At 39.3% G+C, this 25,927-nt stretch overlaps 1 protein-coding gene across 4 annotated transcripts; it reads right to left on the reverse strand.

The window, feature by feature from the left end:
• Nucleotides 1-731: 731 nt before the first annotated feature.
• On the reverse strand, nucleotides 732-17,544 carry kif2c (kinesin family member 2C). 4 transcript variants are annotated; one of them, XM_034234527.1, is made up of 23 exons: nucleotides 17,467-17,544; nucleotides 17,181-17,255; nucleotides 16,975-17,069; nucleotides 10,868-10,969; nucleotides 10,495-10,543; nucleotides 10,384-10,413; nucleotides 9,601-9,756; nucleotides 9,082-9,201; nucleotides 8,218-8,315; nucleotides 8,019-8,114; nucleotides 7,872-7,926; nucleotides 7,588-7,750; nucleotides 7,173-7,263; nucleotides 7,015-7,078; nucleotides 6,634-6,725; nucleotides 6,377-6,519; nucleotides 3,600-3,813; nucleotides 3,211-3,321; nucleotides 3,050-3,117; nucleotides 2,855-2,933; nucleotides 2,674-2,754; nucleotides 2,490-2,583; nucleotides 732-1,151 (listed from the first exon to the last, which is right to left on the reverse strand). In XM_034234527.1, exons 2-23 carry the CDS (start codon nucleotides 17,239-17,241, stop codon nucleotides 1,090-1,092), a joined length of 2,124 nt encoding a protein of 707 aa, XP_034090418.1. In that variant the 5' UTR covers nucleotides 17,242-17,255; nucleotides 17,467-17,544; the 3' UTR covers nucleotides 732-1,089. The 4 variants fall into 4 exon arrangements, with proteins under 4 accessions (XP_034090418.1, XP_034090420.1, XP_034090421.1 ...); XM_034234529.1 differs by lacking the exon at nucleotides 10,384-10,413; XM_034234530.1 differs by lacking the exon at nucleotides 9,082-9,201.
• Nucleotides 17,545-25,927: the final 8,383 nt, after the last annotated feature.

The raw sequence follows: 25,927 nt of genomic DNA on the forward strand, positions 1-25,927 counted from the left end.
CAAAGTCTTATTAAAGTTAAAGTGAAAAAGTATATGCATGGAAATATACTTAAATTACCAAAAGTAAAAGGACTTGTTCTGCAAACTGGTCCATTTGAGTAAATGTTCTTAAGTTACTTCCCACATCTGTTTTTTAGGCAGTGTTGTCAAGTAAATTTACTCAAGTACTTACTTACAGTATTTTACTTGAGTATTTACATTCTTTTTTGCTGCTTTTTACTTCTACCCAACTACAAATCAGAGGTACAGTACTTCTACCCCACTACATTTATTTAGTTTGCAGATTTGGAATGATGAGGCACTTTAAGACTTTAGCTACACCTTGATTGACATTCACAAGCTACCCTGTAGTTAAAAAGTAATTAGAATTAGCCGCACCTTTACAAGCTTTGATAAACACTTGAATGCATCAATAACTCTAATCATAACATATTAAATATAAGCCAATCTGCACAAGTACTTTCACTTGTTGTACTTTAAATATATATTGAGGCTAAGACTTTTACTTATGTAACATTTCGAATGCAGGATTTTACTTGTAGTATTCCAACACTGGTAGTTTTACTTAAGTGCAAGACCTGAGTACTTCTTCCACCACTTATTTGAGGGATCAGTTTTATTCTCTGTGCTGCTTTTCAATCACAATGTGCATCATGTTGTTAGAGATTGTTGATTGTTTTGTGTTAAATTATGTGTTGGTGGTGTACACTGAAGTTATTTGAGCAAGCATACAGATTAATAAGAAAGGTTTTTATTACATTTCTCTGCAAACATATCCGAGCTAGACTTGTTACAAATCTTTATGCAATATTGAGACATTTTTAATCACCCCCCCCCAAAACCAACATTGTGCGTTCAACACTAATATACTAGTGACCACTGAAAGTACAAGACAGACATGGAAACATCCACAGCAATAATATACACACAAGTAGTTCCTCAAGTGATTAAATTCTTACAAAAATAAATCACTTTCAATGAATTAGTGTCTGCATACATTTATATATATTCAACACGTTAAAATCAGCTGCTTCAACAACATACATTTCCATAATAAAACACACTTTGTGAGTGGGTCCATGGGTTTTCTTAGAAGCATTGCCTTGCCATTCTCTCCTCGTCGACAGCAGTTTGCAAAGCCTCTACCATTCCTGCGGATGACAGATAAGACATAATGAATAAAGGCCGAGCACATGCGTCGACACTAGGGGTGTAACGGTTCACAGAAGTCACGGTTCGGTTCGTACCTCGGTTTGGGGGTCACGGTTTGGTACAACAAGGAAAAGCAAAAAAAAGTCCCAAATGCATTTTTTTTTTGTGCTGTTATTTACTTTTAACAGTAGTGCAAGTTTTGGTATGAAAATAAGGAACTCTAACATTTGGAATCATTAACTGTATTACACAGTTAAAAACAAACCACAAACAGTAACACACACACGGCCATATTATTTATAATGGCTGATGTCAAACTAAAAGGTAAATAAGCTGTACAACTAAAAAGAATGTCTTGAAAATATTAAAATAAATAATAAGAAAGTGTTTCAATCACAATTAATAAAAGGCAATACAGAACTGTATAACATCTCCTGATGTCAAAATATAAAAATAAATACGATGATAAATATAAAACAAAATCAAATCTGTACCTTTAGGAGCAGTGTCTAACATGTGTAATTAACTTGTGAGTGTGTGAGGCCATTATGCCTAAATAAAAAGGTACTCAAGCTTTACTCTATTTTCAAGTTGTTCTTCAGAAAGATGAGTTTGTCTACATTGTCAGTAGTGAGGGCAGATCTGTTGGCGGTAACTATGTCACCTGCCGTCGAGAAAACCCTCTCGCTGGGGACTGAGTCAGACTCGGATGTGATTGAGCATGTTTGACGTGTTACCACTAGCATACCGCACCGCTGTCGAACAACGCCGACACACCGTCCTCGTCCGATCCACAACTCGCACCCCATCATTGTTGTAGTCCACAGGGAACCCGAAATGTTCCCACACACCTGATTTAAAAGAAGCAGGTGGGTTCTAGCTCCTGTGTGTTGTGTGAACTCGCCATAGCTAACTTTTCTTCTTCATGTATTGTGTTCGTTTTGTTCTTGTTCTTCATTTGTTATTTACGGGCGGCTGGCTTTTAGGCGCAATACCGCCCCCTGGATTATATATAGTGTAATACTGCCCTGAGTGACAGACTTTTTTCCCCACTCGTAAAAAAAAGGCGTATTCGCCGTGTGACTGTATGTGCCGAACCGTGACGGTACGGGACGAATACGGATACCGTTACACCCCTAGTCGACACAGATTTTGGTCCTTCATGGCATTAGGTCTAAACTGAGCTGATCCCAGAAAAATGGGAAATAGATTCTTGACTACTTTTTTCACAATGCTGCATCATATTTAACAGCAATCCAAGAAGGTTAATGTTGATTTTGTTTCATAACATATATTGCTCATTGGAAAGAAAAGATCAAGATGTAGTTTGTACAAACCCATGAATGTCTTGGCATAGTCCACCAAGTCCGGAAGTCCTTCCTCAATATTGTAAGTGCTTTTCCCCATTGCATTGTAGAATTCATTGGCTTTCTGAGAAACAAAAGTGATACAAGTGTGAGTAAAATGCATTCCCACTCGTCTTGTATGCTGTAAAAAAGGGCAAGCTTGAGGACACTTTACCTGGACCTGTGCATACACCTTCTCCTCCAGCTCTGCCACACGGGAAATGGAATCATACACACTGGTATCCACAACAGATTCCTACAAACGGCACACAAAAGCAAACAGAAACACATTTAAAGCAAATTATACAAAGGATACAATCAATGTTAAAATGTAGGTTTATGTAGTGCAAGCTGACCTCCTCTGTGGAGCTTTCTAACGGCTCTTGTGCCTGTACTGCACAGTTGGCCTTGGAATTGCCTTTCAGTTCCTTCACTCTGTAAAAGATTAGAACATGTTTCAAGTTTTCTGTTTATAATAAAACATTTGTTTCCTTTAAAAAAATAAAAACTTAAATTTTGAATAAAAAAAACAAGGTACACTAAATGTGTACCTGTCAGCATAACGTAGAGTGTTCATTGTGTATTCACAGGAAGCCAGGCCTGGAGACACCATAGCAATCTGTGGATGGAGAGAAGGAAACATACATCTACAAACTTTCTGTACTTACCCTCCTACATGTTCAAATTCATACAAGTTTGGGGTTTAACTTACCATGCAGGTCCTGGACTTCTCTCCAATAAAGGAATCCCTGAGCACTTTTGTCAATGTGCTCATCCGGAAAGGAATGTGGTCGCTGTTCATTCCCAGTGAACGGATACACTCCTACAAGACACAAGAATGACACACAGGCATATTGAGTGTGGGTTTTTAAATTCCTTTTAGGGGCTGTGCTTGCACATTTATAAATATTCTGGCAGAGTTCTGGGAATGTCAGATACGTTTTGCATTTGGAGCATTGAACTCAGCTTGTTGTCATTTGAAAGTACCAGAGTTACTTCTTATGTTCCCAAACTGAGTTGTAAGAGAGAAAATGGTGCTCATCTCACTTTTCATTCATTTCATTATATTGTGTGCACCACTCCACAGCAATCAAAGCGTACCTTGAGAGCCAGCAGGCTGCGGTTGATCTCGGCCGTCTCCACCAAAGTGCTCCGGTCATTGCTGCTGACGTCAGTGCCGCGCTCATTGCCAGCCAAATCAACAAGAGAAAACTTGCCGTGCATCTTGTTCGCATGGTCGTTGCGCCGTAGGACAATCTGAAGGATGGCATGGGAGCGGGAGGAGTTGGCGTTGGCCGAGGTCTGGCCTGATGTTCTGGAGAAACAGTAGGCAAAAGGAATGTCGTTAATGTTATATATTTTTTGAGCTGAATGACACAAATGTCAGAACTAAAGTGTACGTTTTTAAATAAACAAGAAGTTAAGAGGAATGAAACATTATTTCATGGAACTATGTACAGGGGTGCACATAACTGGTACGGCAAAAATCAGAATTGCATAACGCCACTTGTGTCTAGGGATGCTCCGATCGCCAATTTCGGGGCCGATCGCCGGAATCAGTATCGGCCGATACCGATCGCCGATCCGATCGAGTGGGCGGGGCCTAAATGGAAGATTTAAACATCACTTTAAATCTTCCATTTAAAGTGATGTTTAAAACTCAGTTAATGGGGCTCATTCACTGGAGCTTCCACAAACAACAATCAACTTAATTATTACATTCAAATGATGTACATTATTCAAGTTTACATTCACTTTGGATAATAACACGGGAGAAATTAGCGGAAGCGCTCTCTTTTCCTCTCTCCCTCTCTATCTCCCCCCTCTCTCCCTCTCCTGACAGCCTGTCAGTATCTCATGCAGCTCACTGATCCAGTAATGAGTGACCCGACAATGAAGAATAAATATATTTATAATAACTAGTTTAGCTTGTTCCAGAGGTAGATAAAATAGCTAAGTGTGTTAGGTCTAACTCTTACGGTACGTCCACACAGCAGCTTTTCAAAAATCTTGGAAATCTTGGAGCTGGGCGTGTCTGAAAGCTTGGGGATTTTTTGCGAGCAACGCGACCAACAACCAATCACATGAATCTCCCGCCCCCGACATACAAAGCAAAAAACCCCGGGGATTTATGCGAGCAATATATATATATATATATATATATATATATATATATATATATATATATATATATATATATATATATATATATATACTCCCCAAACCGGACGAAAACCTACCAGTTTCACCCACTGTCTCTGCCACCTCCCTCCATGCCTGGTTCCTCCGGTTTGTATCCCGTTAATAGTTCTGGTCGTAAAGAACCGGGTGATTTGCTACCGTAATTTCTCGTTTGGAATATGAGGAAATGAACTGCGGTCTGGTTCTCCCTGTGTGTGTGTTTCGCTGCGCTTACCTGTCCGGCGGGCGGAGCTGCAGGATTTTTGCTTCACACACGTTGCATACCGCTATTTTACTGTCTTTTTCGGACACCTTAAAATAATGCCAGACCGGTGAAGCCATTTTGGCGAGCTTGTTTTGCCGCACAGAGAAAAGTGTCATGTATTTTACGTCATGCGATCGGCTCTCGCGATCGGCATGTTTAGAGAGCACCGATCGATCGGTAGAGAGTGAGTATCGGCCGATATCGATCGGTGACCGATCGATCGGCGCATCCCTACTTGTGTCACTACGCGCCTTTGCGTACCTCAAAACAAAAACACATATTTCGTCTACACGTGTTTCTTGTCAACAGCCAATGGAGAAAACTACGAGACATGTAAAAAAAAAAACAAAGACATTAAGCAGCTACGTTGCCGTTTCGATGCCTGCAAAGAATCGTCGGACTTTCTATAACTGATTGAACTGGAGCTGGGCGAGCCGCGCAGGACATAACCGACAGACCTGTGAAGCTTACAGGAGGCAGAGGCTTAGATCACCGGACAACAGAGTTGGTCGCCGTGTGCACAGACAGGGTTAACGTCGGTATGAACAACAGAATTGTGCCAAAACTCCACCAACTGGCTGCGGTGGGGACTCCCCTGTGCACTCTGTGCCCCGCGCACACACTGGAGAACTGCGCAAAATCAGTTGATCACAACATTCACGCTCTGTGGTCAAGCTGCTGCAGTTTGATTTACAACAAAGTGGAGTGAAACACAGAGTTGCAAACTTCCTCAGGTTGGAAGAGTTTGAAATCAGACAGAGGTGGAAGAAGTACTCAGATATTGTACTTGAGTAAAAGTAGAAGTACCAGAGTGTTACTCGTTACAATAAAAGTCCTGCATTCAAAATGTTACTCAAGTAAAATTAGAAAAGTATTATCATCAAAATATAGTTAAAGTACCAAAAGTAAAAGTAGTCATTGTGCAGATTGGTCCATTTCAGAATAATATATATGATGTGTTTTATAATGATTGATCATTAGTGTTCTCAAAGCTGGTAAAGGTGCAGCTAGTTTTACAAATTAGATCAAAGTTGAGTAAAGTACAAATATCTCAAAATTGTACTTAAGTAGAGTACTTGAAGAAGTGTACTTAGTAACTTCCCACATCTGAAATCAGATATGACTTCAAGTCATGTGATCATTTCTTAGTATTTGATCCTTCAACTTGGCCTCAGGAAATGCAAGGACTTCACAGTTTTGGAGAAAGCAAATCGGAGGCTTAAAAAGAGACAGGGAGGTGCATCTTCATCATCTAGCATGCAAGAAGTGTAAATAGAGGACAGTGAAGGAGACACTGAGGAGGACCACGCTTCGTGTGGGGTGAGTACCAAACGCTGTCTCCTGGTACTCATCTGAGTAACTCACTAAAAAAGTGATGTGTGCACCCCTGACTATGTAGCATTAGTTTGAAACATTCTTCAAACAAAAGTACCTGCATGAACTGCCTATCTGAATAATCTTGATGACCTCTTCTGATGTGGTCACATAGACCTCCTCCAGGCCCACCACCTGGACCTGCTGTCGTTCATCCTCCAGGACACGGAGCTTGTTCTTCTTATTGAGTAGGTCATACACCTAATTCAGAAAGGATATTTTGCTTTTAGCATAACTTGAATAAGCTGTTTTTTTTTTTTTATGTCAAATGCTATTCAAATAAATGTGTTCATATAGGTAGTTTTTTTTCCTTACTTTTCCATTGTAAATCTCGAAGAAGCTGACATAAGCAGAGAGATCCAGGTTGACATACCTTCTGTGGTTCATATAGGCGAAAACATCCTGGGCTAGAAGGGAAATACTCAAATATTATTCAAAGTGAACCTCTCATGTAGGTAGGGCTGCACTTAAAAAGGATTGTTATTATCAACTAATCTGTAGATTATTGTCCAAATTGATAAATATAACATTAAAATGTCAGGATATCCCGGTTTCTCTAACTACAATTTGGTGTCTTTAAATGTTAAGTGTTGTCTGTGCAAAACCAGAATATAATCAATTAAATATGATATAAAACAGTGTCTGCACATGTTAGGGTACACATTAAATGACTTTTTAAGATGGTTGCAGTCCTACCTGCCATGGCGTAGATTCCCTTTGAACTGTTCTGCTGCTTGCCTGTGAAATCACCTCCCATTGTCTAGAAAAATGGGCCAAAGAGGTAAAAAGATAAATAAATAAAACTCTATTAACTTGGAAAATAAGTCAATGCCATACAGCAATCAGAGGCTTACATGAGTCTTCCCACTTCCAGTCTGGCCGTATGCGAAACATGTTGCCATGCCACCGTCGAAAATGGACTGCACCAAAGGTTTGGCTGTGAACCTTAAGGAAAAAAAACAAGGGGCTTACTTTTTAAAAATCAACGTAAAAAAAACAAATTTGATGCATGTACGTTTTCAACAAATGTACTCCTGATTTACACTGTAGTTCCAATAAGCCCATACTGAACACTGCTGTGTACACTTTCCCCTCTCACACAATGTTTTTCACAGCTTGTGGGCAACGAGAAAAAACCCACACAAGAGAGAGAAGACAAAGTGAGATCCCTTATATGATATTCCCAAGAAAAAAGATTCTGATAAACAGACGATTAAATGCAATCAGATCCACCTCCTTGCTAATTGAAAAGGGATGTGAGGGAATTACTTGTAGACCAGTTCGTTGGTGGCGGTCTCGTTAAAGGAGTAGTCGAAGTGGAAGACTTGGTTGTCCAAGTACTTGGTGAGGTCCACCTTCTGTTTTGGCTCATGGACCAGCAGTGCCCCTTTCCCAGGTATAGACACCACATCTATCTCTTTTCTGGTAATCTCTGGAATACACAAGAATGTTAAAATTAAGCAAATGTCCCAATATGTATTTCACTGTTTTGTTAATTACTGCTTTATATGCAGATACAGTTCACAATATGTTTGAAATCACTTCCAGTATACCTGGTTTGTTAAAGGGTCGCTTGCGAACGCATACACTAATCCTGTGAGGTTCGATCTGTGAAAACACAACATGAGCGATAAGTATGGCTGTAATGGCAAACCAGCGTACTTCTTAAAAAGATACATTGTTCTTGAGTCCAAACTAACATGGTCAGTAGTTGATAAGGGGGTTATTTCTAAGGTCTCTCTGAAGTGTTGGATCATCTCATAGAACTTCTGGTTTGGTCGAGAAGCTTCTCCAAACTAAAAGGGAACAAAGGGGATGTGAGATGGAATTTCCCTCATGTCAAACTTTGTAATAAAAAAGAAAAGAAAAAAATAGACGAAAGATTTTTTTTAAACTCGCCTTTCCCCTCTTTGTCTGCCCATCGGGAGGCTTTGCAACACAAGACAGCCTTTTGCTGCCTTTGTTTATCTCTGGGTGGGTTAGAGATTTTCTTCTGCCTAAAGTGCATAGAAATAATGTATACTTTCTTTGTTTGTCAAATAAAAACACCCTAATAACTTTACATATCATTGTCATCATTGCAATACCCAACACATCTTAACACATAACTTGTATAAGCCTCAGACCATTAACCACCTGTTCATACTACTCATAGAACATTGAGTTGATATGGTCTATGTGTGTTTAATTACCAACACATGTTTGTCTTAAATGAAACAAATAAACAATCCTATGCAGGAGAAAAAGAAAGCTGCAATTGTGGCAGGACTGTGAAGAGCTTTCTCTCTCTCTCTCTTTGTGTATGGAATATGTCTATAGATCTAGGTGATCTGGTGGATACTAGGGATGCCAGTGATTATTCGTTACAGTCTCCATAATCGAATATTATTTTTAAAAATCGATTTTATTTATATATTTTTTTATTATTATTATTTATGTTTATTTATTTTTCTGGCTTAGTTTCAACCAAAATATAGACTAATGCTAATAATAGTAATAATAATTGTAAATGGCCATTGGTCACACCACCAGTTTGTTTTACTGTAAACTTGGAGGAAGCCTGCGTGCAGAGCAGACTGCAGCACGCTACACACCGCCCCCGCCCCCGCCCCCGCCCCCGCCCCCACCCTCCCTCACACGGAGTCGGTCGAATAATCGATTATTATTCGCCAGGGCTGCCGAATAATCGATTTTGATCGTGGTCAGTTTCTGGCAACCCTAGTGGATACATATCATTATGTTGATGATAAATGATTTACTGACATTTGACAAAAGACAGAGGAGGCATTTGATCTGGTTCATTTTCCTTTACTGACTGTCGGGCAACAGACAGGGTCTCAGCTGATGAAGCCTCATTCTTTCTACGTTGCTGATTAGAAGGTACTAAGAAAAGGTGAAAGAAAGGGTGCATTTGAGTTAAAAAGATGACAAATTGAACTAATCGTAACACATATCTTTGAACTATGTATATACGAGCGTTAGAACTATTAAAGAAGCACTTTTATACTAATAAAGGACTGGCTTACCTAAAGCCAGTTGAGTAGCACTTAAATGTTTGGCTCTATGAAACCTGATGTACTTACTTATATGATTCTGTTTTCTTCAAGGTTGTGTCTTCCTGGTCGAATGTACTTATTGTAAGTCGCTTTGGATAAAAGCGTCAGCTAAATGCAATGTAATGTAATATACTTAGCAATTACAATATATGCATGTTTGGTGCAACAAAATGTGTCTTGTTTTCTTTGAAAATGTTCTAGTTTGTGAATTATTTTCTCTACCAACCAGAGGGTGTGAGGACCGATGAAGGGGGGGGATCCTGGTGAACCGGTTCCCGGTTTGCCCGAGTAGACTCAGAGGTTGGGACTGGTGCGAGGTCAGGGGGCGGGGCCGGGACCTGGAACATGCACGTCTGCCGGTTCTGAGATCGATTGGCACTTACTGAAAGTAAGACAAATCCAAGTCAAACAGCCGCAGTATGATTGTTAGTGTCTGACAGTAAATATAGTAGAGTATTTCAGGCAGGTTTTTTCTGGGGTTAGAGGTGTGGTGTTATGTAAGGAGGACTGAAAGCAAAAAGGGGAACAATTTCTTCCACCATTTTAAGATAAAACAATATCCTTCAAAGACCCATAGTGACAGAGAAGTGCGCCATGAGAGAGATTATCAGAGGTAGAGGAAATCTTTAATTTAAGTGTGGCAGATGATTACATATTTGAAATTTGCATATAAAGTATTACTAAGATGAATAGTGTCACAACATTCTACAATTCTATCCTAAATGGATAAACAAACTAATACAAAAGTTTTAAGAAATGATACTGAGCACGCTACACCAGAAGTGAGAGCAGATTCATGGAAAAATAGATAGTTCTACAGGCTCAGAACTACACAATACCCATAGTTGTTTATTTGCATCAGTGTGCCATAAATCATTAAACTAAAGTAGATGATTCTTTAGGAATAATCAGTGGCCAGGCCTATCAGAGTTTAGGATTGTGGATTTAGTTTGCACTTATACCCAGATCCGATTAAGAAAGAAGTGATTAGAAAACTAATTATGCCGACCTGACTCTTCAGCCTTGGGGACTGCAGGGGCTTTTGGAAGGAAACAAGCTGTTAGGAGCCAATCTACAGGACATGACAATCTTAAACAAAACAAATGAATTATTTACATACAGGAGAAAGGGGCAGGAATCCTGGATGAGCGCAGTCGACCCTCATACTTCTACGGAAGAAAAACAGAGAGGGAAGAATTACTCATTTCAGTTATTAAGATTTTTTAAGCGATTACATCCAGGACTAATGATGGACCCATGTTTTCCCAATACAATCCATGAGTAAAATTACCACTTAACTTTGACATTTTATTTAGAGTATTTTTGTTGTAGAATAGACCTAACAAGGTAGGATGTTAAATAAGAGTAATTTGATCATAGCTGGCTGGTTAAAATCTTGAAATTGTAAATGTTCAAATATGATGTTACAAGTTGACATTGAAGAACACACTGCACTAATCCTTTGTTACGAGGAAAATTAATGTATCACTTACCTTGTCTAGAGCAAGAGGGGGTGGCTCGGTGGCATTGTTGGTGGCATTCTTTATGTGGTCCAAAAGCTCTGGATTGAGTGTGCATAGCTCACTCAAATCAACCTAAAGTCAACAACAAATACACCTTAAGTTAAATTATGAAACATGAAATAATGGACCAACAGAATAAGGGCTATTTCACATAAATGGGTGTCAAAAGGGCTTAGCTCATAAAGGCTATCAAGACCATAGCCGCGTTCACACCAAGTACTTTGCCGTACTTAGTTCCCAGCACCCGATCACGTTCACACCGGAATAAGTTCCCTGAGGGAAGATTACGCAAATGAACCGCTGACGTCACTTCGTCTTCTTTGGGTTTACTGGCAGGCCGCAAACAACTTCACGGCGTATACTGCCACCCGAAGTCCCCGGAGTTGGGGTAGAAGCTGCTGGGACTCACAGCAGCTTCTACTGAAGCCTTCCGAGTAAATCGCCAGAACGCCGACACCTCCTCATCACTCCACCGCTCCCATGGTTTTTTAAGTGTTGCCATAAGTTAGTCTCTCTGCGTTTGTGCGCTGGGCGAATGCTAATAATGCGAGGATAATAAAATGGCGGGTCTACAAAACATTTTTTTGTTTGAGTTTTACGGGGCATGGTTTGCAATTCGCCCAGCTAATCAGAACTGGGGCACTTTTTTCCCCCCAGGAGAGTACCACCTCTCTAACAGGCACTAAATGGGGGTAAAAGTTCCCGGCACTAAGTACTCTTTTTGGTGTGAACACGGCATAAGGGGTACTAACGGAACTAAACGGGAAAAGTACTCCGGTGTGAACGCGCCAAATTTGTTGTCAACGTGTTAGGCAACCATTGTGTATGCAAATTACATGAGGGTTTAAAGTTTTAAAAACAGTAGGAAGTTTTAAATATGTTGAAATCATGTTAGACACCAAGTCAAATTAAATGTTCATGAATGTTTAGCATTATACCAGGCTAAAAGCAACAACAAATTATTCAGGAATCTTCAAATCCTTTGTTTAATACATTTAAAAGTCCCCTATTATACTGTTTTTCAGTATATTATAGGTCTCAGATATATACAAAACATGTCTCTGAAGTGTTTGGCTCGAAATACCCAACAGATCACCCATTGTAGTATTGTAGTAACCCCTGTTTCCGCCCTGTTTCAAAAGTGCTGATTCTCTGTCTGTTACTTTAGATGAAAATAAGGAGCCACTCCCCACGCCCCTCTGGGAGATATTTGGTTAAAATAACACAATGGTGCTCTCGGAGGAGATTCTGGTGATAAGGTGGGGGGGGTACCTTGGTTGGTTATTGGCTAATAGTTACACAAGCCAAAAAATCGTTATGACATCATAAAGTGGCCAAAATCTGATCAGCTCATTTTCAGACAGGTTTTTATATAAATGGATCAGGACAAAAAGGGAGCGAATCTTTTTTCCTGAAACTTTCAGAATCTCTTTAAACAGAGGGGACACATGTTTATGTAGAAAAGACATGAAATAGCGAGACTAAGAGATCTCATCATTCCAGCCTTGGTCATTATTACATTTTGTACTGCTGTTAAGTAATGATATCTACTTCAGGTAGGGCTGTGCAATTAATCGTATTTTAATCGCGATTACGATTATAGTTTGCGACGATTAGGAAAACAGCATAATTGACAAAATAAGATTATTTAGCTGGGTGCGCTTTCGCCCCTCCCTAAAAGCCCACTCGGCCACGTGGGAGTGACATGTGTTGTGAGTGTTCAGCGCAAGCGAAGATGTCAGAACAAGAGCAGCAACTAGTTAAAAAGAAGGGTTGCCGGGAGATTCCCAGTCGATCGCGAGATGTGTCTAAAAATAGAACAACAATATTCTGTTTTATCGTTAATGTCCTGTAACATAATGTTCCCGTGCCAGAATAATACACTTGAACGCATCAAAGCTTTGTGATTGGCCGGCCTCACCCTACGTGTCGGGGCGTGGCTGGTGAGCAGTGCACTAGTTCGCTGACGTTGTCCGTGTCAACAGCATGGATGGTCAACAGGAGTGACAGTCCGCACACACACAAGACCGCAATTATGGCAGAAGCAAAAAAGCCCAAAATATATAATTTTCACTCCAAGTGGGAGGATCATTATTTTTGTATCTATTCCAATTCAAAGTCCATCTGTCTCATCTGCAATGCGAGCGTGGCTTTATCGAAGAAGGGTAATTTAGGAGCGGCATTTCAAAACAGTGCACAAACGCTACGAGACGGAATTCCCTCCTAATTCTGCCCTACGCTCCAAAAGGGGAGGGGCCTGAAAGGACAGCTAAATGCACAGCAGTCCATTTTCACCAGGCTCAACAACAAGAGCTAGGCTGCTACCAGAGCATCTTATCGTGTCAGTCACGTTCTTGCGAAACACATGAAGTCTTTCGAAGACGGCGAAGTTATGAAAGAAGCTTTCCTGAAGGCTGCGACGCGCTTTTGTGGGACAGTAATAATAACAGCAGCATTTCAACAGGTTTTTGATATAATAAAAACTCAATTTAGATACCGTTATTAATCTGCTGTAAGTTTTAGTTTGTTTGAATTTATTCATGATAATTATTGTACAAAATGGTATAAGAATGCAAACATTAAGATCTGTTCTGTTTAAATTGATTATAGTCTATTATCAGTTCAGAAACTAGTGTTGCTTGCATCCTATTTTAAAGGCATTTATTTTTATACTCTAATAAAATGCAACAAAAAATGGGTTTGATTCTATTAATGTTGTCTTTTTTATTGCACTGTTGCAGCAGATTACTGTGTAGCTTCAGATCTGAGTTGTCTTATTAGTAAGCCTAATTTATACTTTTGTAGCACCACTATTTTTATATAATGGCAAAGAAAGGGTTCAGAGTCTTTTCTTTTTTTCCTGTGTCATATGTGGCAGCACTGCCACAAGTTCCTCTTCAGAGAGGGTCTTCAGTACAGGTGGCAATATTGTCACCTGCCTGCGCTCATCTCTGAAACTAGACCATGTCAACAGGCTGGTATTTCTTGCAAAAAATCTTTAAGAGATGACATGCCCTACCAGCATTTGTCATGGTGGCCTAAACATTTTTATTTGGTCTTAAATTGTAGTTCAACATTTATTTCCTGTTACTTCTGGACCATGACGGTTGGCCAGCCTTCAACGTTTAACTGAGTGGAATATGTTGAATATGTTTTACCAAAATGTTGGCTATATGTTAAGGAGTTTTCAGTAGGTTGTGACAGTGCACTGCAACATGTTTGATTTAATTTATTTGTATTTATCATATTAATATATGTTTAGTATGGTTTTGGAAGTGCGCTCCAACACATTTATTGATCTTGATTATTGGTAAAATATTATTTGTTTTAAAGTTCAATAAATGGTCAATGAATAATCGTCAAAATAATCGTGATATCAATTATTGACCCAAATAATCGTGATTATGATTTTTGCCATAATCGCACAGCCCTAACGTCAGGTATGTATAAATTGTTAACACTTCATCACTTTTATTCCAGACATGTTCTTATGTATCTTAACTAGGGATGCACGATATTGGTTTTTTGAAACCGATACCGATAACTTCCTGCTTTTCAAGACCGATAACATAAAACATTTTACGCCACTAATTATTTTAACGCGATTAACGCATGTGTATTTTTTTTCCTTGGCCGCCCCGTAGTTTCAGAGCGCATAGAGTTTAAAATACCATCTACAAGCTGATGCTGACAGCCCCGCTCCTCCTGTGGCAGACCACACTTCCACGCTCACCGGCAGGCACCGACTGGCCATCTGGAGGACCGGGAGGGTGTGTGTATGTGTGGCCCGAGCGAGCGAGAGAGAGACCTTACGTGCATTGTTGTTGTTAGCATCTGGTGCTAGCTAGCTGCGCTAACGGATATAAGGAGCTGTTTAAATTAAAACAGAGGAGCGACATTTCGCCACAACTGCGCCGAGCATTTTACTTTATGCAGGAAGCCAGACAGTGGGACATTGTACGAAAAGTCAGCACACTCAGCACGGATAGTGCGCAACATGATTGCAGCGTCCAGGCAGCTCCGGTTCGAGCATATGCCTTGAGATGCACATAGCTCCAACGCCCATACCACCGACGACATGTTTGCTTACTGTCCTGGCTTCACGGCCGCACACCATTTACGTCACAGCCAGGCATGAGTTAGGGAGCGCTGTATTTGTGAAGAACTCCCCTCTTCCTAAACCACTAATACCACAGTACTGGCAAAACGGGAGGAGCCGAGTGAAAAACAAGCACCCCTCATCCCAATCCACCCACACCGCAGTATTTTTTTACCCAAAAAATATATTGTATATTATCGGGGCTATTAATACTGGTATCGGGTTTATTGGGATGACGTCATAATTCCTAATATCGGACCGATAATTACCGTGCATCCCTAATCTTAACACAGGCAGAGGAAGTTTAAATTGTATTTGTAGTGTATGTATGGAAATTGCACATTTCCACGAGTAAGAAATAAGAGGTAATTTCTATTTTTCATAAACATATTGTTGTTCAACTTCACAGTATGTTCGTGTAATTTGTATAACTATCAATAGTTGTAACATATAGCTTATCATGGACAAGTAATATAAATGTACTAATGACATGGCACGTCTACAGGGGCGGATCTACCGGGGTGGCAAATGCCACCCTAAAAAAATTGCCTTGCCACCCGAGCTGGCATCTTTGTTTTGAAAGAAAAGTTGTGGCTCATCGGACATTTATGAGAGAAAATCTCTAATGTCCGAGTGCAAGTGAATGCAGCACAAGACGCGAGTCTTGTAACCCCTCCCTTGGAGCTTGGAAATATGATTTGCGATTTCATTTGAACGGGGGGCACGGCGCAACACAAGAAGCATTCGGACCCAAGTAGATGGAAGGAATTAGGTATTTGCGGTCTACAATGACAGAGAAGAGTGTCAAGTTTGGCTTTACTCAGCATTGAATCAAAACGCACTAAAGCTGTTGATCTTAATACGTTTGTGAGGCGTTTTGTTGAACAAGATGGTAATCGCCGCATTCAGCTGTAATAGGCATGCCAACTTGATGCTCTGCTCACGGATGACTCGATGAACATAAAAAACTGTTGAGATGATGACCTTTTATGTGTGTATATATATTTTTTTTTTTTGTGGGGGTCTGCCCCCAAAAAACTGTTTTAAGTCCTGAGAAACTCAAATAAGACGGTGTGTAAAACTACACAGCCCAGCCAAAAAAAAGTAACCACTGATTTAACTAGGCCAGTAGGTAAGGACTTTCCACTAGATAATAACTTACTGCAGCGATGTATATGTTTTAGCTGAATACGTGTTTTCTAACCCTAACTGATGCCGTTAGTCACTTCTTTAATGTTTGTTCTTTCTGATGTAAAGTCAAGGTTGTAACTGTTTGCAGTAAAGTCGTTGGGCGCTGAACTGTTCCTTTGAATTTTGATACATGATATAATTACTTGTCTTTCAAATTTCAAGGAGGGTGAGCAAGCATCTTGAGGAACATTCATCATTAACTAAAATTAATTAAAAATATAGTTTATTCAATAATAAATGAATATGTGAATCATAACAGTGATTGACAGCTGATAGGAATAATATGATTGTTAATAGTATCATATTCATTCATACAAACATCGATGAGACAGTTAATTAATGTACTTATTGCAGCAGTCTTCATAGATTTGGTACCCCTGCTGGTCTAAGAGTGAAACAAACTCATTCATTTATTGTTCAGTTAAAATTTATTACATTATGTCTGCCACTTTATATATTTATATGTAAGGCTTTACTGATGTGCCACAATAATGTCACCTAATGTTATTGAGTTAAAATATCAATATTGTGGCTTTCCAAGTTAACATTGATTGATATGACTGTGATTAAATCAGCAAATACTTCTGCCAGGGGATGCCACCCCTCAAAATCTCCTACCACCCCATGAATATTTGTCTAGATCCGCCCCTGCACGTCTATAATCAAATTATGTTATGATTTCATTATATAGAATTACTTTTTTTATTTGCACATCCAACAGATTGTTTTCCAGATACTTTGACGGTTTCACATTATTACACATTCTGTGTTTTCTGAGTTTACTCACCTCCTTTCCTCTGCACATATTTCTTTCATTCCATTCAACCATAACTACGTACTTGACACTATCCGCGGTCTTTACCGTTGCCAGATGCACTCGGCCTGTTTTAAACATAAAAACGTCATCGTCAAGCTTTGTTAACAACATACAGCGTTATTATTTGGGTAAAAATAGTAGAGTAAAAGTTTATTTTTAAAACAACAGCAGCTCACCATCACTGCGGATGATTTTTACAGAGAGTCCAACAAGAAGTCTGGACAGGCTGGTTTCCATTTTAGCTCCTTTTTCTGTGCAGAGAAATCAGAGTGCAGGTAACGTTAGCTTTTGAGAAACTAGCTAACTGATGCTACCTAGCAGGTATGTAGAAATCACTGCAAAACTACAGTCTTCGACAAATTAATGCATACCACCCCATACGGTAATATTCGATGATAGTACTGTCTTTATTAATTCGTTCGTTTATCTTATATTACCAACAAACGTAAAAAATATTCTTACCCAAAGCGTCAACGCTTGGTCAACGCCGCCAAACTTTCAAACTGGTGTTGCTCTCGGGTATTTGTTAGCTGATTGGTCGTCGCTCTTCTTCTATGGCTGTATGTTTTTCAAACTCAAAATCCAAATTGGCGTTATACTGCCACCACCTGGACTAGTAAGGAATGACATCTGCAATGAAATGGAACAAGAAAATCACAAATTGAAAGTTTCTTGATCTCCACCTTCAATGCAAACTTCTGAGGGGTGGAAGAAGTAACTAAATCTGGAGGTGATTAAAAATGTAAATTGAACGATTGAGTGTTACATTTGACCTTTTATTTTAAACAATGTCTCTCTGATATCAACTCGCCTGTGTTACTGTCTGTGTTCTGTCAACAATTCATCATTTGCAAAACCAAAGTGACATTTACAGTTTTTTTTACTCATGGTTCATGGCTTTTGATTGATATTATGTGTAAACGATACATCTCAGTTTGGTGCTGTTGACACTTGACAGCATCCCATTGATAATACGAGCAAGCAACACTGTTTTATATACAATATTCAAACCAATTAAATGTGTATTCACAAAGGAATTATTTGTATTATTAATGATGAGTATTCCAATTACTTGCAATTTATTTTCAAATATTTTTCATTAAAACTGTCAATGTGTTTTTATTGACTAAGTATATATTATTACAAATATTAAATAAACTTGAATCAAACAAACTTACATTAATCAAATCGTTAAAAAATGTATTACTCTTTTTTTTTATTTCACACGTGTTTTATCCCTCTTATTTTAATTTCACATTATGATTTAATCTCCTCCATTTGTATCCATTAATTGTTGTTACTTTTAATCCTCATACAAACTACAGTAGGCATACACATTGTATAGGTTTATATTTAGGTCCATCAGAAATCAATCTGTTTTCACTGATTGTCACTGAGGACAATGTTGGAAATCGGTTAGCAGGACTGTTGTCATTTACACAGTAACACTCTGCTGCTTCCTGATCAGTCCAAAGTTATGGCCATTACATTCCCCTAAACACTGATCTATTTAGCCTACTGCATTTCATCCATGTGACCACAGGATTCCTGTGTTTGTCCACATGCTCCCTCTCTTCCCACACCCATTGCAAACCAGGCACAGCAGATCAGTCCCCCATCATGACATCAACAATCAGGGACAGCTGGAGAATGACCCATAATGCAGTTCAGATTTGCCTTCAGCGTGGGAGGCTTCCCATTTTCCTCTTTTCTTTTTGCCCCCCACTCCTGTGCCCACACCCACTCAGCCTCCAAACCTTCTAACTATACACAAGCTGGACTTATGTATACACATTCCCCGCAAGCGAACGCTGACACATGACAAATCAAAGGTCTAATAAACAGCTTGTGCTGAACAATTTCCACACCAAAGGATGAAAAATAAACAAATCCCTGTCGGTTTGGCCCAGCCAGGCCATTTGGTAGGTCTGTCTGTGGATGACTGGGTGGCCCAGGGCTGCTCGGTGTGAGGCCTGGGATGGAGCCACAACTGTTTCCTGTGAGCAGCCCAACCCCCAGAACTTCTCCACAACTGGCTTAGTGGGTGGTATTCCCCTCCTCCTTCTTTTCCTCAAATCCCCCAAACTCCTACACCCTCCTCTCCAAGTGCTCCTCCCTCATTTTTCTTCCCCTCCAGTCAGTCAGTCCGTCCACTCTCACAGCTTCAGTTCGAGGCTAAACACTTCCTCATTGGCCTTGAGTGGATGAAGAAGGCTAAACACGTTTTTTTACTTCTGTGTGTGTATACTTGGTCCTGTTGGCTTGTTTTTTGTTACATGTGTGTCAGCTCTATTATGACATTAATTGTAATGTTTGAAATGACACCATATGTGCGCCTGATCAAAGTAAACCTTTAGCATTTACCTCAAATAATTAAAATATCGATTAAATTCACAAGCTACCCTGCAGCATACAAAGTAATTAAAACTGCACCTTGACCAGCTTTGATAAACACATTAATGCATCAATAATTATAATCAAAACATACAATATTATTCTGGAATGGGCTGATCTGCATCAGTACTTTTACTTTTGGTACCTTAAATATATTTTGATTTTGATACCTTTCTACGACATTACATTACATGTTACTTGTTAGACGCTTTTATCCAAAGCGACTTACATACTCAATACTGTGGGCAATCCCCACAGGAGCAATTTGGGGTGAACATTTGATAATTACAAATAACATATGAACATTTTCTCAATTGTTGTCAAAGTAACACATCCCTTGCCAAGCTTTTAATATAATGTTTTTCACTTTTAGATCTTTCTTTGAAATCATCTAAAGCTATCTAGGAGTAAAACTCAAACTTCCCGTTTTAAATTATAGTCTACAAAGAGGGAAATTAAACAGCTGTGGGTGTCTGCCTCCTTAAATGTTGTTATGATACTTTGAACCTCTATGGTATTTGAATTAATGTAATTACTCATGATATTTGTATTGGTTTCAAGTTAGTCATTTAAGTGTTTCCATGGGAATGTCTGTCTCTGGTAAATCAATATCACATCTGAGTATTCTGGTGGTTTTTATTTTATCACAACGCGAAGGCCAGGTCACAGATTATAATCATCCATTTCAGCTGATCTGTACACTGAGCCTCACTGCTCCACCATGCTGTGTGGATATTGCAGTCATGGAAAGCACAATCTTGAAGTGCCTGTTTCTCAGTCTGGAGGGTGGGTAGTTGTCGTGGTTGATTGGAGGAAGAAGGGGTCTTGTATCTGTTGGCCCTGAGTCTGTTTAGCTGCTCCCCTTTTTCCATCTGTCCAAAAGCATATTTTCTCAGTGTATAGAAAATTGGCAGAGGCCATGGCTCTGTTCCCCTATACAGACTAAATAAACACACATGCACACAGTTTGTGAGCTGAGCACACTAACAAACCACCCAGGAAGGTTGACAGTCTAGAGGAGCGGTGAGAGGAACAAAGAAGGAAAGATAATAAGAAGAGTATTGAACTACTCATTATTCTACTTTCCTGTCACATTTTTGTTTTGTTTTGATCAGAGTAAATTCTTCTAAGGACATAATTATTTGACAAACATAGCAAGTGATATCCATGTAGTGTGCGTCGGTAGAATGTCTTCAGTACTTAAAAAGGGTTAGACCTGTGCCAGCATTAGTCATTTTGGCTCATGGACCATCTCTATTTCTGACAGCCGCGACTCACATTGATGCTGACATACAGACCAATATGTTTAGAGAAAATTAAAGAAAGAACACATACTAATGTTTAATTTCTTTCTACTGATTTTTTCATTCAAAAGCATTTTCTATCAAACATTTAACATCTAATTAAAGGAAAACCTTCCAAACAATATTAGTTTATTTGTAGCATTATACAACATGGCCAGCAGAGAGCAATATAGCTACAAACAGAAAGACCAGCATACAGGCCTCATACAACACTAAAACATTGGATTTAGGAAAAAATAATACACCAATTGGGCCGATATTACAATATAACCTTTACATGTTTTTTATAATGTCAACCAGTTGATGGTCTGATGTGATTAATGGTTGCATAACTGAACTTACTGTGTGTCCAACATTGCTAGAGCGGGGATTTAAAAACTTCTCTAGCCTGGAGCCAAACTGAGCAAATACTGAGTGAGTCTGGAACATTCACTCATTAAAGCATATTAGTATTCTTGGCATGTGGGGATCTAATGAAACATGCCAGTGACCCATTTTGTTTCCCGGACCATCATTAGGGAAAAGTTAGTACAAGCTTACTCTTCAAACACAACATTACAAGCAGAGAAATAGTTCAGTAGGCTCAGCCACACAGACTGGATTCCAGTTTACCCAGCTGGCACATTTTTATTTGTTTCTTCATAGCTTTGTTTATTTATTTGGTCTCTGCAGTATAGAATAGTGCATACATCTGAGTCTACAGTGCAGGAATGCCTTGTCTGTCCACAGGTTAGTTACCTATACAGTGCCGCAACATTACTGATAGGGATCAGTTGAAGCTGTCATCCCAACTTTTATTTGTGAGATTGTTAGAATAATTTTAGTGAAGCCAGAGAAGATTGTTTTTCAGGTAATACATTTCACGTAGAAGCTAATATGGCCGTATCAAGCACAAAACATCTTATTTCACAAAACTAAGGCTTGATGCAGACTTACTGTTGAACAACCTAATCCACCTGTTGGAGACCAAAACACTGAACTTAAGTGAATTCAAACAAACTTTTCAAAACACTTCCTTGTTGTCTTGCTATAAATCTTCCCCCTGTTGATCATTCAGCATGTATATGTCAGAGCTTCAGTCCCCATCATTTCAAAAAAGCAATACGTATCTGCAGAAGTAACCAGAACCTTTGGAACCATTTACAAATTTGGCTACATCAAAACTGACATTTAGAGTGATGTAATCTGAGGTGTTTGGGAAATAATTAGACACATACAGTGGACATCACTTCTAGGGCAGTTTGAGGACATTAAGGTCTGGTGGGCTACAATATTGAATGCCATTAGTGTTATTGCTTGACACCCACACACATGTTCAGTCACTGATTGCAGCCCGTGGTTTCTCTGTTTCTCCATTTGGTCAGCAACTAGTCCACAGGGCCATTCTGTCAGTCACAATTTCCCTCTTGGTCTTCATCAGTTTTCCATTTCATACCATAAAGCGTAAAAAAGGTTACTTCACTCCAAAAAACACGAAAGTAAGGTTTTCAGCTTGAATTAAGCTTGTTTAAATGCAGCTTGAAGCTGCATTTAAACACTTCTATTGAAACTTAAGTGACAAAATAAAATGTATCTCAAACTACTTTTTATTCATGACTGTGAAATAAGCAAATACGCCTATTCTTGGAATCAATCTGTTTTTTTAATGTATAAACCATAAAGATTGAGATTTTTCAGGGCTGCATACAACCGCTTTAAGGGAACACCAATTGAAACCACAAACCATGAATAGTGCAGAAATGTGTCAGTGTGCTTTTGAAATTAATCCTCAAAACCCACCAGTGCTTATTTTTTCTTTTTATTGGACTCACCAGTGAAGACATGTGGACCCCAAAGTTCTCAAAGAAAAACTACACATATACCCAGAGTTTTATAGCCTTCTCTGAAACCACAGCAATGCACTGCAAAACAAATCATCTTATCAAGTAAGTTTTGTCTGATATTAGGGGCCCAAAAGTCTTGTTTTTTCTTAGTCTTAGAAACAAAGCTGCCAGTTTGGTTAGATAAATGCAAAATGAGCCCTCAAACAGGAAAAATATATTCATGTTGAGGAATTAAATCTTAGGGTCTTCTCCAAAAAGGTTGTGAACCCCTGACTAATTTAGCCTGAATATAACGTACATTGATGACAAAAACATTTCAGCTGCATGTTTTCAAGCAAAACTGCTTTACTCTTTATAAATAATTAGCTGTTTCTTAAGAAAGCATCCACAGCCTTTATTTTGAGACATTGGAAGATCAATATTCAGTATGAACAAAAGAGCTGAACTGGCATTAAAAAAAGCCTTTAAAAAGTCAAACTTTATGAACAAAAACGACAGAAATAAACCACAGCGCTGGCCACACTGTGAGTTCTGAAGTGCGGTTAAAAAACACCACAGAAAACATTGGATTATCCTCAAAGCCACCCTCATTAAAAATAAAAGATTGAAAATAGAAATCTTGCAAATTACCACTTAAACCTCACTATCAGTTTGGTGTTGTGTATCAAATGTGTTGTGATTTACTTTATAAAGAGGACCTGTTAGCTAAGAGCCCATACTCTAATAAGCTACCCTGACTGAAGTGCTGGTTTTATTGTCTGTGCTCCCCAAATGTGTTAATGTCATTGTTTGCCTTTCCCATTGCATAGACAATTATTTGGCAGACCCTGTGACAAACGATATTGAAAAACCACACAAATGCATGGTGTCAATTATAGTTTATCCTCTGGTTTGCCTAACTTGCTTTCGACTCAGGCTCTGCATTATTGCTCCCCAGCCTGCCCCAGTCCTCCTCCTCTCCCTCCTCTCCTCTTCACCACATGAAATGGCTGCCTGTGCCAGCCTAGCGCTGCCGCTGAGCCTTCATTAGCTTTTACTACCCCACTTGGATGTGTTTAGCTTTGCTCTCTTTCTTTGCCTCTATGTGTATCTGACTGTGTGTGTGTGTCTCACCCTCTGTATGTGTCTGTGTCTGCATTATGTTTAATTACCAACCCCCGCCCTCCCTTTGGAGTACCCCTCAATGCCATGCCACCATATCATTACACTGTGGCTACAATTTAAACTTCAGTCACACACACACACACACACACACACACACACACACACACACACACACACACACACACACACACACACACACACACACACACATAAAGAGCAGACAGTGGGGTTCTGTAGAGCGCTGCTTTGCTCCTTTATTCTCCCCTAAAATGGAGACTGATGAGGACAAAAAGGGAGAACATGAAAATCACAACAAAAAATGCAAAGCTGCTGAGGACTACAGCACAACGCATCATAACTGATCCACAACTACGTCTGGTGTTCAAACTGTTATTGTTTGAACTAAACAAACCACTTATAAACACAAGGCCTCTGCCTTACGAGGCTCATATTTAGGCCCTTCTGTAAACAGCAAAGCACAGAATGAATCAATTAAAAGGGCATTACGCTGGTTCCTGTTTATTTAAAACATGTTTACACTATATGGGCCCTCCTGCCTGTCTGCATGATTGCCTGGAACTTCGTATCCCTCCTCCTCCTCTTTCTGCCACCCCCAATCGGCCCCGTCACGACCAAGGTATATCAAACACACACACACACACACACACACACACACACACACACACACACACACACACACACACACACACACACACACACACACAAACACAAACACACCACACACACACACACACACAAACACACACAGCGGATGGATTACAAACACATTTGTTATGTTGGAGAGCGTTTTCAATAAATATTGATCTCGTTCTTCCTCTGTTTCTGCAAGAGATGATTAGAAGAACTCGGTCGGAGCAACAATCTTGTGTAGTTTGCAATCACAGCAGGAACACATAGAAATACAGGCAGCGGCAGAGAAACTCAACTCTCAAAGGTGATTTCCATTTGACAGAAAAGGCCAGTGAAGCAGGAAGTAAGTAGATATTTTGCTTGAGTAAAATTAGCAATGGTGTAAACATACTCTGCTACAAACAAAAGTCCTGCATTCAAAATGTATAAGCATCACAATATGGGCTACTCCAAGTACCAAAATGAAAAGTATGTTCAACGGCCCATTTAAGAATAATGTGTCTCATTGGATTAAAACTGTTGATGCAATTATAGAAAAAGCCTTAACGGTGCTATTCAATCAATCAATGTTTATTTATATAGCCCAATATCCCAAATGTTATATTTGTCTCAGTGGTCTTCACAGTTTGTATAGAATATCAGTATGACAATACGACACCCTCTGTCCTTTGACCCTCACATCGTACAAGGAAACACCTCCAGAGAAAACCTATTCTCTACTATATATACTATACTGCGAGTTAACTTGTGATATCATGGTTGTCGAGTAAGTTAGAAACATCAGTGCAAAAATATTTTGTTGTATGTAATGTTTAGTAGTCATTTGTGCTAGATAGGTGCGGCTTTGAGCAGAAGAGATCCATATATGGAACAGGCCATTTTGAGAGATTTCTTAGCCTGTTTGCTTTTTGTGGTTCAAGAAAATCATAAACAGAAGGGAAAATCATATTTCGTTGTCAAGCTTTTCTGAGACGATAAAATTGCTTAACCAATTATTTGTGTTTTCTAAAAAGAATTGATCTTTCCTAAAATGTTGAATTATTGCTTTAATTTTATGTGATAAGCCTCATTTGGTAATAAGTCAACCCAACACATTAAAAACAAAGTAGGACACATGTATACACATGACATGGTGTCTTTACCTTTAATGAAATGTGATGTAACAACCACATTTGAGCTATTAAACTAATTATTTTCCAAGTGTAAGTTAAGAGAGAGAATTTTTAAGTGCTAAGACACTTGAAAATTAGATCACCTGGGGGGTTTGAAAGTTAATTAAAATTCCAGTTTTAAAACCAACTTTTGGATTAATGTGGCTTTAGGTCTCACACAAAGCAGCCAGGGGACTTATCTCAGTTCTTGAGTAGTGTTGCTGCTAAAAAAAACATTCATATCTCTTTTTTAGTTATCACTGTATAGAGGCTAAGGAGAGAGTTATTCTATTGAAACAAAGCATTGCTTTGGATGTGGAGAGAAACAATCCCCAGTCCCCGGATTTGTGTGGTATGTCACCCTGAAGTCTGCTTTCTCACTGGCTTTACAGCTAATTCCCCCATTCTTCTCTGCTGCGCTTAGTGCAAAAGTACAAACACATACACCACCCCCTGCCTCACACAGACACGCATGCCAGTGCATGTTTTTACACAC

This window comes from Gymnodraco acuticeps, unplaced genomic scaffold (assembly GCF_902827175.1).
Source record: "Gymnodraco acuticeps unplaced genomic scaffold, fGymAcu1.1, whole genome shotgun sequence".
Taxonomy (NCBI): domain Eukaryota; kingdom Metazoa; phylum Chordata; class Actinopteri; order Perciformes; family Bathydraconidae; genus Gymnodraco; species Gymnodraco acuticeps.